Source organism: Hyperolius riggenbachi, chromosome 5, assembly GCF_040937935.1.
Source record: "Hyperolius riggenbachi isolate aHypRig1 chromosome 5, aHypRig1.pri, whole genome shotgun sequence".
Taxonomy (NCBI): Eukaryota; Metazoa; Chordata; class Amphibia; order Anura; family Hyperoliidae; genus Hyperolius; species Hyperolius riggenbachi.
The window spans coordinates 243,173,705-243,193,703 of record NC_090650.1 but is presented as its reverse complement, the minus strand read 5'-3'; the positions used below and the strand labels follow the sequence as shown (position 1 = coordinate 243,193,703).

General features: G+C 43.7%; 1 protein-coding gene across 1 annotated transcript; it reads right to left on the bottom strand.

Annotated features, from left to right (window-relative positions):
* Positions 1 to 5,779: 5,779 nt before the first annotated feature.
* On the bottom strand, positions 5,780 to 9,295 carry LOC137519369 (piggyBac transposable element-derived protein 4-like). Its single transcript, XM_068238323.1, has 2 exons — positions 7,805 to 9,295; positions 5,780 to 5,896 (listed from the first exon to the last, which is right to left on the bottom strand). The coding sequence occupies exons 1-2, from the start codon at positions 9,293 to 9,295 to the stop codon at positions 5,780 to 5,782; spliced, it is 1,608 nt and encodes a 535-aa protein (XP_068094424.1).
* Between the last annotated feature and the right edge of the window lie 10,704 nt (positions 9,296 to 19,999).

The following is a 19,999-nucleotide window of genomic DNA, read 5'->3' as shown; positions in this document are numbered from 1 at the left end:
ATTTATGTGGCACCAGCACATAATAAAATATAATTTATAAAACATCAGGATTGTTCAGACTACTAGAGATTCCCATCCTTTTGTGGAATTTTTGTAGAGGAATGCCAAGATGACGTGAAATACATTAACCATAATGAAAAAAAGTGAAACTGAAAGTCACTATAGTGTAATATCTCAAATGGATATTTACAGGAGAGTAACTATTATACTAATAAATACGGTCACCAATAAAAGGGAGCAGTGTTTAGGCAGGTGGAGGATATGAACCAACCGCCCTCAGGTTAAAACGGCAGTCTTTGTAAATTGATGAAGGTAACACCCCTCACCAAGTGTGGACACAACATAGATTGGTGAAAGAAGCTCCAAATGGATGTGCAATATTATAAAAAAAAAGTTGAAAACTAAGGGTGGACTAGTCTTCGGGAAGGGGGGGGGGGCACCAATAAGGGTTTTTACAATGCCAACACAAAACACCGTCAATACTCAATAATGTTTCAACACATGTCACAGGCTGACCCCTGCTTTATCAGATAAAATATAACACAAGGAGTGTCTGTACATATGTAATAACAATACAATATGCAATTTGCTGTTTGTTTTACTGTGGGACATTTATTACATGAATTTTGCATACAACTGTACAGGAACTGTACTGAAAATAATGTAATGAACAAAACTGTTTTTTTTTCTTACAATACAGGAAGCCCCCGATTAATCAGCAAGATAGCTACTGTGGGTTTGTTCTTAAACAGAATCCGTTCTTAAGCCGTTCTTAAAGGACACATCCAAGCACTTGCCACAATTATTATTTTTATTATTGATTTATAAAGCGCCAACATATTCCGTGGCGCTGTACAAATTAAGAAACAAACATGGGGTACATAATACAGACAATGGTGTACACTAATATACAAGATACATAATTAGTGACAAAATACCAAATATGATACAGCATACAGAATACAAAATACAGAAGTGGTAATGACAGTGATAAAAGTAACATGATGAATAAAATGTATAATGATTTCCAAGACACAAAAGGGGGAGAGAGCCCTGCCCTTGCGAGCTTACAATCTAAAGGGAATGGGGGGAAACAAGAGGAGGGGTAGTATACGATAAAATATATAAAGGCAGTGTGTTTTAGGATACCTAGTAGGAGTGCAATGTGGTCTTAGGACAAAGGGAAGTGGCTTAAGGTAGCGCATATGCTTGTTGGAACAAATGAGTTTTTAGAGAGCGTTTAAAAGTAACAAAGGTTGGCGAGTGACAGATGTGTTGTGGGAGGGGATTCAAGAGAAGCGGTAAAGTGCGTGAAAAATATTGTAAGCGTGAATGGGAGGAGGTGATTCTAGAGGAGGACAACAGAAGATCGTGTGCAGATCTGAGATTGCGATTGGGTTTGTATCTGGAAATTAGTGAGGATATGTACTGGGGAGAGAGATTGTGGAGAGCTTTGTAGATTAGGGTTAGGAGTTTGAACTGGATCCTCTGGTTAATTGGCAGCCAGTGAAGAGTTTGACAGAGAGGGTCAGCAGAGGAGGATCGAGAAGAAAGATGAATGAGACGAGCAGCTGAGTTCAGTACCGACTGGAGCGGGGCCAGTTTGTTAGAAGGTAGTCCACAAAGTAGTACGTTGCAGTAGTCCAGACGAGAAATTATAAGAGCATGTATTAACATTTTGGTTGTGTCTTGAGTGAGAAAGGAACGGATGCGAGATATATTTTTGAGTTGGAGATGGCAGGAGCTGGTTTGTGGAGTTAAAACTCCAAATACTTCGCTGATCTCTAAAATGGGTGAGAAAGCTGTTGGTGGTGCGCTGATACCAATCACACGAATAAATACAGTCTCAAAAAATCACTGTGCACAAAGGTATCAGCAATCTGTGTTCCACACTCCAAGTGGTAGGCGACACTCCTCCTTCACAGGACAGGCAAATGCTCCACTTCAGCGAGAAACCACCACCACACCCCAAGCAGTGGCCACTCACTGTTATATTAGACCCTCAATTAGATGGGTCCACAGAGCTTATGGGGTCATCTGGCCACCCCTGCTGTATGGAGAAAGGTCTCTTCCTCACCACTCACTGCTACAGTTGCTGGTTCTTTTCACCTCAAAAAGACATATACCAGGGCTCCCATAGCGTAAAATTGTTTAAAACATTTATTAATAAAAAGATTGCACACTTACAAACATATCCAGGGTAACTTCGCACGGATTTTAGGGAGGGAGGGGGGATATTTTTTACCGAGGCAGAGGGTATTTAAACTAAATGGGCGCAGGCCACGCATGCTTCTGAGGAGTCGCCTAGTGCGATGAAACCGGTCAAGTACACGCGGCCATAACATAATCCGAGGGGAGGACCGTGGACGCAGCAGGGAAGGTGACAGAAACAGCGCTCTACAGCCAACCCGGCGGCCAACGTTTGGGGTGGAGCCCACAAAAACTCCATGCGAAGTTACCCTGGATATATTTGTAAGTGTGCAATCTTATTATTAATACATTTATTAATACATTTTTTAAACAATTTTATGGGAGCCCTGGTATATGTCTTTTTGAGGTGAAAAGAACCAGCAACTGTAGCAGTGAGTGGTGAGGAAGAGACCTTTCTCCATACGACCCCATAAGCGCTGTGGACCCATCTAATTGAGGGTCTAATATAACGGTGAGTGGCCACTGCTTGGGGTGTGGTGGTGGTTTCTCGCTGAAGTGGAGCATTTGCCTGTCCTATGAAGGAGGAGTGTCGCCTACCACTTGGAGTGTGGAACACAGATTGCTGATATCTTTGTGCGCAGCGATTTTTTGAGACTGTGGTTATGGAGTTAAGATGAGGAATAAAAGAGAGAGAAGAGTCTAATATTACCCCCAAGCACCATGCTTTGGGAACTGAAGTTATGGGAGTGTTATTAACATTTATAGTTACTTCAGGCAGAGAGGTGGCCAGAGACGGTGGAAAAATTATTAGTTCTGTTTTACTCATATTAAGTTTTAGGAAGCAAGAGGACATGAAGGAAGATATAGCAGACAAGCAGTCAGGAACACGTTTGAGGAGGGAGTAAAGGTCTGGGTCCGAGAGGTACAGTTGCGTATCATCTGCATACAGGTGGTATTAAAACCCGAATTCGTTGATTAAGTCACCAAGACCATGCATGTAGATGGAAAAGAGGAGGGGACCAAGGAAAGAGCCTTGAGGAACCCCAACAGACAAAACATGAGGAGAAGAGATCTGATCTGAGTAGGAGACTGTGAAGGACCTTCCAGAGAGGTACAAAGATAACCATGTGAGAGCAAGGCCCTTTATTCCTACATTTGAAAGTATTTGTAAGAGTAAGGTGTGGTGGACCGTATCAAATGCTGATGACAGATCAAGAAGGATGAGTATGGAAAATTGACCTTTGGATTTAGCTGTAAGAAGGTCATTGGCTACTTTGGTAAGGGCCGTTTCCGTGGAGTGGTTGGAGCGAAAGCCAGACTGGAACTGATTAAGTAGGGAGTTAGCTGATAAATAATGGCTTAATTCTGCATGTATGTGGCATTCAATTAGTTTGGATGCAAATGGAAGAAGTGAGACTGGGCAGTAGTTGGCGAGTGTGGTAGGATCTAGAGAGGGTTTTTTAAGTAGTGGTGTCACAACAGCGTTTTTGAGTGGCGACGGAAAGATGCCAGTGGAGAGGGACAGGTTAAATAGCGATGTTAGTGCAGGCATGAGAGATGAGTATAGCTGCGGAATGAAATGGGAGGGAATAGGATCCAAAGAACAAGTGGTTAGATTAGCTTTGGATATTATAGAGGAGAGAGAATGTTCAGAGAGTGTAGAGAAGGCAGTTAGAGAGCAGTCAATGAGAGGTGTGGAGGTGGGATTTGAGGGCTGCGTGGATAATTCACTTCTGATTTTGTCAATTTTATCAGTGAAGTATGTTGCAAATTCTTCAGCTGATAAGCAAGATGAATGAGGAGGAGGAGGGGGATGGAGAACGGAGTTGAAGGTGCTGAACAATCGTTTTGGATTGTGTACATGGGCGGATATTAAGGAGGAAAAATAGGACTGTTTTGCCACAGAGAGTGCGTTTCTGAAGTTGTTCAAGCCTATTTTATATGAGATGAAGTCCTCATTTGTGTTACTTTTCCTCCAACGCCTTTCCGCTGCTCTAGAGCATCTTTTTAACTGTTTAGTGTCTTTGATCATCCAGGATTGGCGACTGACACGGTAAGGGCGGACATTGACGAGGGGGGCGAAGTCATCCATGACTTTTGTAATGGAGCTGTTGTAGTGTATAGCAGCTGAGTCTGGGTCAGTGAAGGATTGTGTGAGGAGAGGTGCCAAGGCATCAGAGACGGATTGCATGTCTAGATTGCGATAGTTTCTGCGAATATGTGAGCGTGCTTGTGCCAGGGTGGTAGGAAAAGAGGAGGAGAGAGAGAAGCGAAGTAGGTTATGGTCAGAGAGTGGTAGTGGATCATTAGTAAAGTCAGTGACAGGGCAGAGACGAGTGAATACGAGGTCAAGCGTATGGCCATCAGTGTGGGTTGAGGTAGAGGACCACTGAGACAAGCCATAGGAAGAAGTGAGTGAAAGAAGTTTGTTGGAGACAGTATTCTTGGTGTCAATAGGAATGTTAAAATCACCCATAATGATGGTAGGGATGTCAGAGGACTGGCACTGGAGAAGCCAGGCAGAGAAATGATCTAAGAAAACAGAAGCAGGGCCTGGAGGGTGGTAAATAACTGCAATCTGGAGGTTCGTGTGAGTATAGTCGGACTGTATGGACTTCAAAGGATGGCAGGGAGAGAGAAGGAATAGGAGTGAGAGGCTTGAAGGAATATTTGTCTAAGAGAAGAATGCCCACCCCTTCACCATGTTTATTCCCACTTCTAGGAGTGTGGCTAAAGTGGAAACCTCCATAGGAGAGGGCGGCAGGTGAGACTGTGTCAGAAGTGGTCAGCCAGGTTTCAGTGAGCCCAAAGAATGTGAAAGCATTGGAAATGAAAAGATCATGGATGAAGGGCAGCTTGTTACCTGGGGCTTCCTACAGCCACTGCCTGCCGATCTGTGCCCACACCACAGCTTCGCTCCACACTGGTGGTCCTGGGTCCCCTCAGCGCAGTATTACTACTGTGCCTGTACGAGCGGCTCTCAGAGTTGCGCTGACGCCATTTGGACTGTACAGCGTAGGTGCAGAACTACTGCACCTGCACTGTACAGTCCAGATGACATCGGCGCGACCAGTGAACCGCACGCTGGAGCGCAGAGAGAGCCAACACGGAAGCCAACCTGGCGAAGTCGGCTTCGCCACCGGAGGGGACCGGGAGCCACCGGAGTTGCGACGAGGGCACAGGACGGACACCAGGGGCAGGAAGAAGCCCCAGGTAAGTGGATTTTTTATTTTTATCTTCCTTGGACCACTCCTTTAAGCCTCTTCTGTGCCCTCCTTTGCTTCCAGTAACCACCTCTGCTTCCACTGTGTCCTTCTTTTTGCCTCCTTCTATTTCCTTTTCCCTCCTAGTGTTTTCCTTATGCGCTTACTTATCTCCTCTTTTGCCTCCTTCCTGTCTTCCTGTGCCTCACTGTGTACCCCTTTGCCTTTCTGTATCCCCTATACTGCATCCACATTTGTGCCTCTTTGTGTTTCCTCTGTGCCTCCTTTGTGTCCCCCTGTGCACTATTGTACCTCCTGTGCCTTATTATGCCTCCGTGCCTCATTTGTGTCCCTCTGTGCCTGCATCATCTCCCCCTCCCCATTTGCCTTTGTGCTGAATCCTTGTCCTCTGCCTCCTGCTTCCCCTATCCTGTACTTTCAGAGTATACGGCAGCTGTAAGATTCTCATCTTCCTGCTGAAGTCCATCAGTGTGTGACTTTCCTGTCTGCTCACAGCTCACTCTCATGCCTGGCTTTTCGTCCTGCATGACACATAATTACATGTGTCATGCATTAGGGGATGCCGGCCACTAGAGTGAGCTGTGAGCTTCTCACCTTAAAAACAAATTAGCCTTTCATCATTTTCCAAGCAAAATAATTCAATTCAATTCAATTCACTTTATTGTCATTGTGTAACACAACGAAATTACTTTTCATGACAACCCCACGGGAACATAGTGATAGTAACAAGGAAGAGAAGAAATTATACAAGTATGCCAGGTATTACAGATGTTTAAACAATTTGTACACAGTGTTAATTATTTCAGAGAGGATTCAGAGTTCATCAAGTTTATGACGGATCGGAAAAAGCTGTTTTTCAGTCTGTTTGTGTGTGTGCGGATTGATCTAAAATGTTTACCTGATGGAAGGAGCTCAAACAAGGCATTTCCAGGGTGAGTGTTGTCCTTGATAATGTTTTTGGCCCTTCTCACGCTGCGAGTATTATACAAAAGTTCCAGTGATGGTAGTTCAGTGCCAATAATGGCTTCTGCTGTTTTAACAACTCGCTGCAGGGCTTCTCTAGTAGCCTTCGTGCAGCTGTTGTAATAGGCCGTCATGCAATTGGTCAGAACGCTTTTGTAGAAATTAACCAACAGCTTCTGTGGGAGGTTAGCGCTCCTTAGTTTTCTCAGAAAGTAGAGGCGTTGTTGTGCTTTGCCAGTTAGAGCTAAAGCATTGTCAGCCCAGGACAGGTTATCTGCGATGGTGACTCCCAAAAATTTGAAGCTGGAAACTCTCTCCACAGCCTCTGCATTGATCATTAGCGGTAGGTGAGTGGTCTTTTTGGTGGTCCTAAAGTCCAGAATAATTTCTTTGGTCTTCTTTGTATTTAATAACAGGTTGTTAATGTCGCACCATGCAGTCAGATTCCTAACTTCTTCTCTGTATGCAGCTTCCTCATTGTCTGATATAAGCCCAATGACAGTCGTATCATCTGCAAACTTAACAATTATACTTGAGGTATGGATAGGCTGGCAGTCATGGGTGAAAAGTGCATAGAGGAGAGGGCTTAATACACAGCCCTGTGACACGCCAGTGCTCAGGGTAAGGGTGGAGGATGTCTGTTTTCCTAGTCTGACAGTTTGAGGGCGATTAGTAAGGAAGTCCAATAACCAAGTACATATGGAGGGAGCAAGACCTAGTGCATGGAGTTTGTTGGTCAGCTGGCTAGGTACAATGGTGTTAAATGCTGAGCTGTAGTCAACAAAGAGCATCCTGACATAGGAGTTGGGCTTTTCCAGGTGTGAGAAGGCAGCACGGAGAGCTACACAGATGGCATCCTCAGTCAATCTATTTGTTCGGTAAGCAAAACTAGTGTTGATCTAGATTTGCTGGGATGGAGGCCTTGATGTGTGTGGCTACCAGTCGTTCAAAGCACTTGGCGATGACAGGGGTTAGAGCAACTGGTCGATAATCATTAACCTCCCTGGCGGTCCATTTCTGTCAGGAATTAGGAGTCAAAAGCGGTACATTTTTTTTTCATGAATTTTAGGCCTCCGATTTTTAAGTCTTAACTCACCAAAATACATCAGAATAAAAGTGTGGTAGACATTCTGCATATAAATAAAAGTCAGGAACACAAAATTGTTGAAGTAAATAAATTTATCAATAATCTGAAATAAAACTGTATAAATAAGGCAGCAAATTATGCAGTATGTACATATATACTCCTAATACACCTCCCGTGTGTGGTATATTTTAAAGCAAGGAATTGCACACAGGGCAACATCACAGTCTGGACAGTAGAATCGTGATTCTTTCCTGATTCTTTTCCCCTTCTCGTCGCTTTTGCTGCAGCACACATGACATGTCCTAGTTGGGGCATTTTTTTTGGGAGTTGGTGGAATGTATTCCATAAAATGTCGGCCAGTGAGGCGCTCCGGATTTACCACATAAGAGGCACGGCGTCCAACTCTGGCATCCGATGCAGTCTGGTACCTTAGACAGATACATTCGCACAGTTTCCAGATGAAATCAGCGTGTGTCACTGGCCTGTCACTTCCCTGCTTGTGCAGAATGTATGCATTCCAAATGCTTTGTTCTAGTAGGTGCCGGAAAATCTTCTTGTAATACTTTTTCTGCTGCTTCCTGACAGCAGGATAAAAGGTCACCGCCTGGTCAGCTTTGTCCACACCACCCATGGTGTGGTTATAGTCCATCACGACCTGCGGTTTTACAATATCCTTTCCTCCTCTCGTTCTGGTGGGGACAGTGGAGGTGTCGTGAACAGTAGAGAGGAGACAGACGTCTTTTTTGTCCCGCCACCAGAGGGCTAACATCTTCCCTTTCTGCCAAGCAGCTATGTCCCCAGTCTTCAGCTTCTGCTTGGCAAAGGCCGACGGCATCTCCCTCCTGTTAGCCCTAACAGTGCCATAGGTGTCAGTCTTATGCTTGATAAGAATCTCAGACAGTTCAGGGGAGGTGTAGAAATTATCTGTGGTGAGACAGTAGCCTTTGTCCAACAAAGGCTCCAGAAGGGACAATACAGACGATGTCGCCACTCCAAACTCGCTAAACCTGGGACAAAATTTTGTGCCTTTTCCCGTATACAAAATAGTATTCCAGATGTATCCGGTACTTGACTCGCATAGCGTGTATGATTTGATCCCAAAGCGGGCCCGCTTGGAAGCAATATATTGGAGCCAGCTCAGCCTTCCCTTATAGGCCATCAGGCTCTCGTCCACGCTGATGTCCCTCTGTGGCACATACGTGGTCCTGAAATTTTCCACCACCATCTGGTAGACCTCCCAAATTTTTTTTAGTTTTGGAGCAGGGTGGGTCGACTCCTCAAAAGTTTCATTGTTAGAAAAGTGGAGAAACTTCATTATAAGGGAAAAACGATACTCGGACATAACTGTACCGAAGAAGGGGGTTGCAATGATTTTATTCGTGCTCCAGTACCATTTTTGCAGGGGCTTCCCCACCACTCCCTGCAGAATGATCAGGCCCAAAAACAGCCAAATATCCGCTGCTGTTACCGGCTCCCAGGTCCTGCTTCTGGAAAAGGGTCCTTGAGGAGTAGCCAATTGTTGGGTCGCATAGCGATTAGTCTCCTCCACTATCCTCTCAATAACCGCCTCCGAGAAGAAAAGCTGCAGGTATGCCAGGGGGTTGCACTCGCACTCCTTCTTCAGGCCAGGCTCCCCAGTAAAAGGGAAACGTGGGGGCGGTGGCGGAGCCTGAGAAAGGTCGATGGGGCACCAAACCCGGATATCACTAACGTCGCTGGTGATGGCGTCACTGTCGCTGTCGCTATCTGGGTCGGATGACAGATCCCCAGGTGCGTCGCTGTCACTGGAGTCCGCCAGTGACTGCAGATCGCTGTCCTCCAACTCCGCCAGCGCTTCCACGGTGAGACGTCTTCTGGAGGATGATGCCATAGTAAATCCAGGCAGAGGTCGGTGCAGGCAGCAGGCAAAGAGTAGTCCAAGTCCAGGCAAAAATCGTCAACGGGTAATCAATCAAATCCAGGCAGAAGGCAGAAAGAGTAGTCAAAGTCCAGGCAAAATCGGCAACGGGTAATCAATCAAATCCAATCAGAAGGCAGAAAGAGTAGTCAAAGTCCAGGCAAAATCAGCAACGGGTAATCAATCAAATCCAATCAGAAGGCAGAAAGAATAGTCAAAGTCCAGGCAAAAATCGGTAACAGGTAGGCAGAAATCAAGATAAGCACTCACAGATCACAGAGATCACAGCCAGCTCCTCTCCAGCTCAACAGCCACAACTCCTCTCAGCAAACCAGGAAGCAAAAGGCAACATTGCATTGGATACAAAATCCTATTGTATCCAATACAATGCTGTTTTCGCCCAATCAGATGAGTTTATTTTAATTTTTTTTTTTATACTCCCTCCCTCCCTCCCTCCCTCCTTCCCCTCCCTCCATCCCCTCCCTCCCCTGTGACCCTACGCTGCCCCTGTCACTCTGCCGCTGATCGGCTATTATGGTCTATTGGCCGCCGGGTCCCCAAAGATCAGAGCGGTAAGGGGGACTCCGGCGGCCGGGTGGAAGAAGCCTGGGTCCCGCTGACAAGCGCTGATCGCGCCGGGACCCAGGGATTGGCTGCAGGCATTTTTTTTTTATTTTACAAACTCCCTCCCTTCTCGCCGCCCACGACGTCACGACGCACCGCCGATCCTCCCAGCTAATTGGCCGCCGGAAGATCTGAAGGTAATGCGGACTCCGGCGGCCGGGGGGAAGAAGCCTGGGTCCCGCTGACAAGCGCTGATCGCGCGCGGGACCCAGGAATTCACTGCAGCCATTGATTTTGCTGACACGAGCAGAGCTCGGGCTTACCGCTCCTGACATGTGTCAGCCAGCCCGAGCTCTGCTCGTGAATACCGCCAGGGAGGTTAAGACAGGTTATCCTAGGATTTTTTGGGACTGGCACAATGGTTGTAGATTTAAGGCATGATGGGACTACACCCAAGAACAGAGAGAGGTTGAATATTTGTGTAAAAACTTTCGCTAGTCGACCAGCACAGGCCTGGAGCACACGCCCTTGCACACCATCAGGACCTGCAGCTTTCCTGGTGTTGATATTTGTGAGTGCTTGCTGCACTTCATGTCTGTGAAGGATTAAAGGCTGTGAGTCTGTACTGGGCCCAAAGTTGACTGGAGGCCGATTGTTGTCTTTTTCAAATCTAGCAAAGAAGTTGTTAAGTTCCTCTGCTAGGCAGGGGATGTTATTGTCCAGTGTATATTGAGTACTATTCTTCTTTTTGTAATCTGTGAATAGTTGAATGCTTTGCCACATCCTCTTTGGGTTTGAGTCATTTTCAAAGTTTTCCTCAATCCTTTGTTTGTATTTAAATTTTGCATTTCGTATGCCTTTTTTCAGACTTGCTCTGGCTGAAGAATATGCTTCTTTGTCCTGTATTGTAAAAGCTTTGTTTCTATTCTTTAGAAGTTCCTTGAGTTCTTTTGTTATCCATGGTTTATGATTTGGGTAAACCGTAATTCTTTTGTTGACAGTGATGGTGTCCACACAGAAATTAACATATGACAATACAGAGGAAGTAATCGTCTCCAGGTCTGTTTCAGGAAAGAAAATCTGTAGTTTCAAAGCAATCTTGGAGCTGAGAGATGGCAGTCTCAGGCCAGACTTTAACAGACTTGCTAATTGGTTTAGCAGTGTTGATAATGGCTTTGTATGCGGGAATAAGAAACAAAGATAGAAGGTCAGACTGTCCCAGTGGGGGGCGTGGGGTGATCTTATAGGCACTTTTTATGTTTGTATAGACATGATCCAAGGTGTTTTCTCCTCTGGTTTTACAGTCCACATGCTGATAAAATCTGGGAAATACCTTCTTAAGATTTGCTTGGTTAAAATCTCCAGCAATGATGAAAATTGCATCAGGGTGTGAGTTCTGTTGCTTACTAATAACATCAAACAGTTGTTCATTTGCTGACTTAGTATTGGCATGAGGTGGAATGTACACTGCCATAATTATAATAACTGTATGTTCCCTGGGTAGGTAAAACGGTCGACATCTCAGCATTAGATATTCCACATCAGGTGAACAAGACTTGTTGATTATGGTTACGGTAGTGCACCAAGCATTATTGATATAAACACATAGTCCTCCACCTGTTTTCTTGCCAGAATCATGCGTTCGATCAGCACGGTGAAGCATGTGATCTGCAAGCTCAATTGCAGCGTCTGGTATGGAGGGGTCCAGCCATGTCTCCCGAAAAAATCAAAAGGCAACAGTCTCTCATAGTTTTATACGTGGAGATATCCAGTCGGAGCTCATCCATTTTATTTGCGAGGGATCTCACATTTGCAAGAAGTGCGCTAGGAAGAGGGGTTTTATGTGGAGTAGCTCTCAGTCTAGTTAGCAGTCCTGATCGCTTACCTCTCTTTTGTTTCCTCTTGCTTCGCTTTCTGCCCCGTCTATTTCCGAGGAATGCAGTGGTTAACAAAAGACCCGGTGATCTAAGAATCTCCTGCAGTATTGATTCCGTGTTAAAGTAATCTCCTGTGCTGCTTGATCCGATCTGTAGAAGCTCCTGGCGATTGTAGTGGATGCTTGCCTTTGCTTGTGAGGCGGTGAAGGTCAGTAGGAAGAAAATTAATAGAAGAGAGCACCAATGGGGGTAGCATGAAGCCGCTGCGTCTGTGCTCGCCGCCATCGTACTTGGTCTATGCTGCAGATGATGGTTCTTGTGCTGCAGATGATGGTTTGTGCTGCAGATGATGCTGATCTCCAGAAGGGAGAGAGAGCAGAGAGATGTTACCTGCTTCACAGCCAGACATAGTCAATCAAAATAAGTTGTTTCTCATTAACTTACCTTAAATATGACCTTTCTTGCCTTGTTTTTAGTACTTTTCAGCTTGATGTGTGCTCAAAACATTTTGCATAGCCATGCGCGGCGCTACACTGGGGCACTGTCCCCCCTGGGAATCACCTTGCCCCCCCCCCCCCCGAGTGCCCTCTACTCTCGTAACATATAGTTAAGTGTTTCCAAGCTCCAGCAGCATTCTGTGAACAGGATAGGGTCTGTAAAAATCTATGTAGGCATGAAGTAAACCAAGTGTCTTATCTGTTTGCCATAAATACCTCACAATCCTTGCAAGATCCCTTGTAATTAATGTATCTGGATGACACTTATATTTAAAAAAAAAAAAAAAAAATCTCTCTACCCCCTTCTGATTGTATTTTCTAACATTGTCAGCCAACAGGAATAGAGTCTGAAGAAGGCTTAGAAGCTGAAAGCGTACTGGTTTTCTTTTAAAATAGACAATAAACTAGAGCTTGTATTTTAAATACAGGAAGTTTTGAATCAGGATAATAATGTTGATTTAAAATTTATTATCTGTAAAATACAAACTCTAAACTCCACCAATGCTTAGCTATTAAAATAAGGAATTGCTTACAGTGTTTCTCTCCCTAATGCCTCTTCCATCTCCACTTTATTATTATTATTATTTATTGTATTTATAAAGCGCAAACATATTACGCAGCGCTGCACAATAGATAAATGGGTTAAAGGGCACCAGAGATGTCCCGTAATTGAAAAAATAAAAAAGAAGTTATACATACTTGGGGCTTCCTCCAGCCCCATACAGGCTGATCGATCCCACGCCGCCGTTCAGCGCTGCCCGCAACTACGAGAACGGGCTCCCGTCGCTGACGTCATCGGAGCCAGCTACGCAGGAGAAGTGCACCCTCTACGTATATCTCTATACACTGCTGCAGAGATACGCAAAGAGCGCTCCTCTGCTATGCTTAGACTGGCTCTGACTGACGGAACAGCGCGGAGCCGGTTCTCATAGCTGCGGGCAGAGGAGGATGGTGGTGTGGGATCGATCAGCACGTATGGGGCTGGAGGAAGCCCCAGGTATGTATAATAGCTTTATTTTCCCGTCTTTGGTTCCCTTTAACATACAAGGTAGGGCATACAGGAAACTCACAACAAAACAAGATGATGCAAATGATTTGATAACAGTACAGTATCAGAGGTCAAAATAGAGACTGTTCTAGTCCACGAGAGGGGTGATTGACAGTAAGATTGCATAATCAAGCTGGAAACACCAGGGAGGAGGGCCCTGCCAGAGGCTTACAATCTAAAGGGTGCTTGTAAAGTCGTGAGACACAGGCTGGGGGCTGGAGTGATCTATCCAAAGAGGAGCAGCTTGCTGGCAAGTAAGCATTAAAGCATGCCAGTAAACTAGCCAAGTACATTTGTAGTTATCTTTTTTCAATAATAGCACCATCATTTGTACAGTCTACTCTGCTCAAAAGCCTCTGAATTCTGTTTGTGATGTTTGGAATTGGTTCTGTTCATTGCTGAACTAGTTAGCCTTAGTTTTATTACCTGAGTTAGGCAGAAATATGTAAAGCTCACCATACACACATCAATTTTGATCAACTAAATAGGCCCCACAAGCCAGCCATCATGCATCCTTTTGCGCCCTTCCTTCCAAAAAAAAGATTAAGACTGGAGCAGCCATATTGTCTACTGTGGCAAATTATAATTGAAATTTTGCCTAGTGCCGAAAACCACTTTTTGTTTCCAGTGAAACACTTATTATGGGAATTTGGATGGAAACTATTTTTTTCACCACTGGACCATAGTTTTGAAAATATTCATATTTAAACATTATTCCAAACATATGGTGTGGGATCATTATTGAAATAAATGTTTTTTCTCTGTTTTTTTTCCCTTTTTTATATTCAATTTGTGAATGGGTAAGGGGTTTTAATGTAACTCTCTCTGCTTAATCCATCTGGGGATGGTGGACATGTGGGGACAGTCTTATTAATATAAAGTGAGCCTTCACTATAGGTCATCCCTAAGTACTATCTAAACTTTCACTTTATGCATGTTGGCAGTTAATATCTTCTCTGCTAGCACCAGAAGATGATGAGCCCTTGTTATTACAGGTTCACAATCTTGCAGACTATGTAAGTTGGTAGTCCTCAGGGGACTGAGTCCCATATTCAAATCATGGGATCCAAATTCACAGAGGAATATCTGCCTGCATGAAGATAATGGGTTGAAAGCACTTAGGAGAGTAGACTCCTGACTTTCTCTCTTGGGGCTTGATTCACAAAATGGTGCTAACTGTTAGCGCGGCTGTTAGCGCGGCTTTTCGTGCGTTTTAGTGAAAAAACAGGTTTTGCAGGAAAAATTTGCGCTAATGCGTGAACGCGAATTTTTGCGCGCGATAACCGTTATCACGCAAAGCACTTTTCACAGCAAGCTAGCAGTTAGCACCGTTTTGTTAATCAAGCCCTTGATCTTTTCATTTTTAAATCCCCAGAGTGAGATTGTGTTTATTAAATAAAACATTTTTGGGGAACTTTTTATACCATGATAATGAGCAGTCAGTCAGAGACTTCCAGACTACATGAAAAGCAAGAACAATTCTCTAACTGTGAAGCAAACAATATAACATTATAACCTTTGCTCACTTAATGCAAGATCAAAGTAGATGTATGAGTTTAGTTAGGCTTTAAAGTAAGTATGTTACCATATAATAATGCCAACAAAAAGGCTACATATATTGAAAGGATACTGTGTGCTTCCAAAGCACTTTTAGAAACCCACTATGTGCGCTTTGGAATCGCTTGCCGATCGCAGGCAATCAGCAAAGCGCTTTGCCAATGGATCGTGATGGGAGTGGTCCCACTTGCAGTGGTTTGGTAGTGACTACATCAGTATCTACAGTAGCCAAATTGCAATTGCTCTGGGAAATTACAACCCTTTCACAACTATGTAAATCGTGGGCACTTTGCGCTTCGATGTAGTGAGTCCCAGCCCTATCATGATTATACCCTTACAGCCATTTTAGGACTACAGTCTGACAAAGGATGAACAAACACAGCTTTGAGAAGCAAAACTGTACCTCCTCGTGTCCAAGAAGGTGGTCGCCGCAGAGAGGGTTAATTTACCTGGATGACGTTTTCTTGCTACACCACTCCACAATGTGCTCCACACTCCCGACAGACACTTCCTATTTCATGGCAGATGTTCCAGTAAGTTCTAGAGGTTTCTAAATGAAGAGCCAATGTGATCCAGAAAACCTAGTCTAGATTTATTTTAAAAAAAGTATGCTATTGTGAGTGAAATAACGACTGTGGTATAGCAGTACCATGCATGCACCTGCAATATTTATTTTTCTAATAATTCCAGGACAATCTTCTTATAGTAAAAAAAAAAAAAATCGGAAAATGACAATCGTGTGACTTCTATTTTATTCACTTTTTTTTGCAGTCTAATTTGGCATGACAGAGGTTTACAAATATATCCTACTAGCTGACCCGTGGCGTAGCATACGCTGCAAAAGAGGGTAGAGGGCAGGAAGGGGGTATTGGGCACAGCAGCGGGAAGGGGGGTTGGACCCCCCCCCCCCCCCTCAACTGGGTCCCCCATGTGCGCTCTACCTCCAGCTTAAGCACAGTAGCAGCCGCCACTATTAGTAAGAGGCAGCATGCGGGGATGACTCACTTCCGTGTTCCATCGTGCGTTCCACTGTCGTCACTTCCTGCCATGCCGCACACTGTATTGGGGCAATTTGCCTTTTTAAAACAGAAAGAAATCTGCAATATTTCAGCTATAAGTGAACATCTGTGGTTACCCACAATACACTGCTACTAAATATGTAAATTACCCCTTTTCCACCTTGGTAAGCCAAGCAAGCATCCAGAACCGCTGGTGTATAGCAAGCATATAGCTTTAAAATGTACACAGTCATATCAAACCCACATGTGACAGCCTGTTTCAGACCTTTGGTCCTCATCTGTACATGGCAAGGATTGATATGGCTGTATGAGATAGGGCTTGGACCAGTACAACAGAGTAACCAAGCAGCTCAGGGTGACCTAAACCACTCAGAATGTATAGGTGGATAAAAGGGAACAAAAAGACCTTCTACTATAAAAAAAGCAAAGCTTGGTGTAATTTGCCTTCTTAAAACAGAAGAAAATCTGCAATAATTCAGCTATAAGTGAATATTTGTGATTACCCACAATGCACCGCTACTAAATATGCAAATTATTCCTTTTTACCCTTGGTAAGTCAAGCAAGCCTATAGCTTTAAGATTTACACAGTCATATCAAACCCACATGTGACAGCCTATTTCAGACGTTTGGTCCTCAACAGTACATAGCAGGGATTGATTAGGCTGTATGAGATAGGGCTTGGACCAGTACAACAGAGTAACCAAGCAGCTCAGGGTGACCCAAACTACTAAGAATGTATAGGAGGATAAAAGAGACCAAAAAGCCCTCCTACTAAAAAAAGCAAAGCTTGGTGTAATTTTCCTTCTTAAAACAGAAGCAAATCTGCAATAATTCAGCTATAAGTGAACATTTGTGGTTACCCACAATGCACTGCTACTGAATATGCAAATTATCCCTCTTTGCCCTTGGTTTGATATGACACTACTTCTTGCTTGGACCAGCCCCTTCTTCTTGCTTGGACCGGCCCTGGGGGCAGGGCGCTTATTCTTCTTCTTGCTTGAAGGTTGAGGCACTTACTCTATTATATATATAGATAGATGTAATGGCAGGTTTTCTGAATCACGTGTATGAAATATTTTCTGCCTCTTTTTATTGTTTTTCTTTTTACCTAAAGACTGTATTTGGCTATGAGTCTATGACTGAACCAGGAGGTTATACATTGCTAGTTGACAACATACCATACTTTACACTCCACCCTCCTAATGTAGCATCTGGAATAGTGACTAAAGCTCCAATGTCAAACTATTAAGCTATTCCTGATGGAAATGTGTGTTCATAAATGTGTAGACATCGGCTGGAACAAGGGAGATTGGTTTATGTCCTTCTACCTGGTGAACAACTTAATCTGGCTTACTCAAGGATGATATTACAGCAGCCAATGTCATCTAGGAATCAGCGCTTTTGAGTGCATCTTGTACAATCTTAAGTGTAAATCTGTATGTCTTACCCATATTTTCCCACACAAACCACTGGGAGTATAAAAGGCTTGCATTGTTGTTTTCAAACACAAAGCCATATAGGGCACAATTCCTACTGTAAGCACTTGGCCAATGCATAATCAAAAACCCTAAAACCTAACTTTTATTCTTTCTCATTAAAAAAGGCTAATTTACACTAACACAATGTGCAAAATATATAAGGGAAGTATTTTGGAGGAACAGCCTAAACTGAATATACTTATGTAATCAGGCAGAGTAGAGGAGCAGTGTGTAGTATCTAAAAACCTCCTTCCACTTCCTGCACAAAAAAAACCAAAACACAAATCATCTGTAAGACCACTCACTCACTCTCTCTCTCTCACTCACCCCCAAACCATCTATGTAAAATGTTTCATAAGGGCCATCACCAGGGGGAAATAAATAAATACAAGGTGCATGCTGAATAAATGAAATAATTAACAGATTTATGGAATGCTGGGTGCTTCAAGATATACTCATTTAAAATTTTTGTCAGCCCTAAAATGTATATGGGCAAGACCACTCGCCAATCGAAGAGGCACATTTTAGAGCACATTGGAGATATCAGGAATAAACATGGAACTATGGTGGAGAGACATTGCAACAATGAGGTCCATGGTGGTAATACAAATAGTTGAAATTACACAAGATATAATATTGAACCTTGGGACAAAATAATTTGCTCCACCAACTTAAAGCAAAGTGGATCTGCAGATTAGGGACATTACGTTTTGCGCATTGTGTTAGTGAGAGTCAACCTCTTTTAACATGAAGCAATCAAAGTTAAGTTTTAGGGCCTTTGATTATGTCACAATAAATTATTGTATTTTATTTTTCACCCATGTAAAAATTGCTTAGTATTGTAGAATTAACAGCCAAATGAAATGGCATTCCTGACAATTGAATATTTTTACTATAGATTTGGGCCCTAATCCCTAAAATTGTAAAATTGCCAATATATGTTGCACACAAAGTCTCATGTACACACAACATGTGGGATACAGTGCTGGGCACCACACCAGAGGAAGGACATTGACATACTAAAAAAGGTACAAACAGGGCCAGGCCGAGGCAGAGGCGAGAGAGGCTCCAGCCTCAGGGCTCAGTGTAGGAGGGGGCGTACAACTCACTCATTTATCATTACCCTGTTGTGTTTGAAGCAGAGAGAAATAAGAAAAGGGGATACATGGCAGTAACTGCAGGCCAGATAACTAGAGATTAAGGTGTTGGGGGGTTTGCGGGCCCTGGGGCGCCTCTTACTCTAATAGTAATCAGTGTGTGATGGCTGGGGTGGGAGGGATGGAGGGGCATGTTTTGGTGGCTCAGCCTTGGGTGCTGGAGGACCTTGTCCTGGCTTTGAGTACAAAGATGGGCAACTAAATTAATAAGAGGGATGGAAGGGCTCACCAAGAAAGGTCGGACAAACTAGGTTTATTTAGCTTGGAAAAAAGATGGCTAAGAAGTGACCTGTTTAACATGTATGTATACATTAGAGGGCATTTCAAAATCTTGGCAGATGAGCTGCTTGTACAAAGGACATGATCTATGTATGGAGGAAAAAAGTTTTGCCATCTATTTAGGAAGAGGTACAGGTAAGAATGGTTAAACATGGAATATTTTACCACAGGAAGAAGTTATGGCAAATTCTATAGGTGCATTTAAAAGAGGCTTGGATGCTTTCCTTGCATCAAAGGACATCCACAGCTATAATTACTAGGTAATTTCCAGCAGAGTTGATCCAGAGATTGCATCTTCAACCTGGAGTTGGAAATATTCTTTTTTCCTTTTAAAGGTTAATTGGCCCAAGCCTTTTAAGGGTGTTTTGCCTTCCTCTACATCAGGGGGTTGCTAGTAGAGATGGCCCAAACCTCCGATTTTCGGTTCACGAAAAGTTCGGTTTGCGCAAACTTTCACGAACTGTAATAGACTTCAATGGGGAGGCGAACTTTGAAAACTAAAATCACTTATGCTGGCCACAAAAGTGATGGAAAAGATGTTTCAAGGTGTCTAACACCTGGAGGGGGGCATGGCGGAGTGAGATAAACACCAAAAGTCCTGGGGAAACATCTGGATGTGACGCAAAGCAGCGTTTTAAGGGCAGAAATCACATTGAATGCTAAATATCAGGCCTAAAGTGCTTTAATTTAAAACATCTTGCATGTGTATACATCAATCCTTTTCCCCAAAATAACACAATTATGTAGGCCTGTCTCCAAAATGACATAATTAAAATATACCTGATCCAAGGCAAAGCTACCTAAGTTAAGCAGAGCAGTATGGTCATGTTGGATCCATGTAGTTCTGCTGTGTCCATTAGAGATGGCCCGAACCTCCGATTTTCGGTTTGCGAACCGCAAACGCGAACTTCCGAACTGCAATAGACTTCAATGGGGAGGCGAATTTTGAAAACTAGAAACACTTATGCTGGCCAGAAAAGTGATGGAAAAGATGTTTCAAAGGGTCTAACATCTGAGTTTTTGCATGGATGAGTGGGATTGATGCAAAAAGTCCAGGGGAAAAATCTGGATTTGACGCAAAGCAGCGTTTTAAGGGCAGAAATCACATTGAATGCTAAATTGCAGGCCTAAAGTGCTTTAAAACATCTTGCATGTGTATACTTCAATCAGGGAGTGTAATTAGAGTACTGCTTCACACTG

Bases quoted from the DNA above. Each gene is read 5' to 3' on its own strand.
- LOC137519369 (XM_068238323.1), bottom strand. From the start codon at position 9,295: ATGGCATCATCCTCCAGAAGACGTCTCACCGTGGAAGCGCTGGCGGAG. The intron at 5,897-7,804 runs GTAAATCCGGAG...TGTGTCATGCAG, and splicing joins GACGCCGTGCCTCTTATGTG to GACGAAAAGCCAGGCATGAG.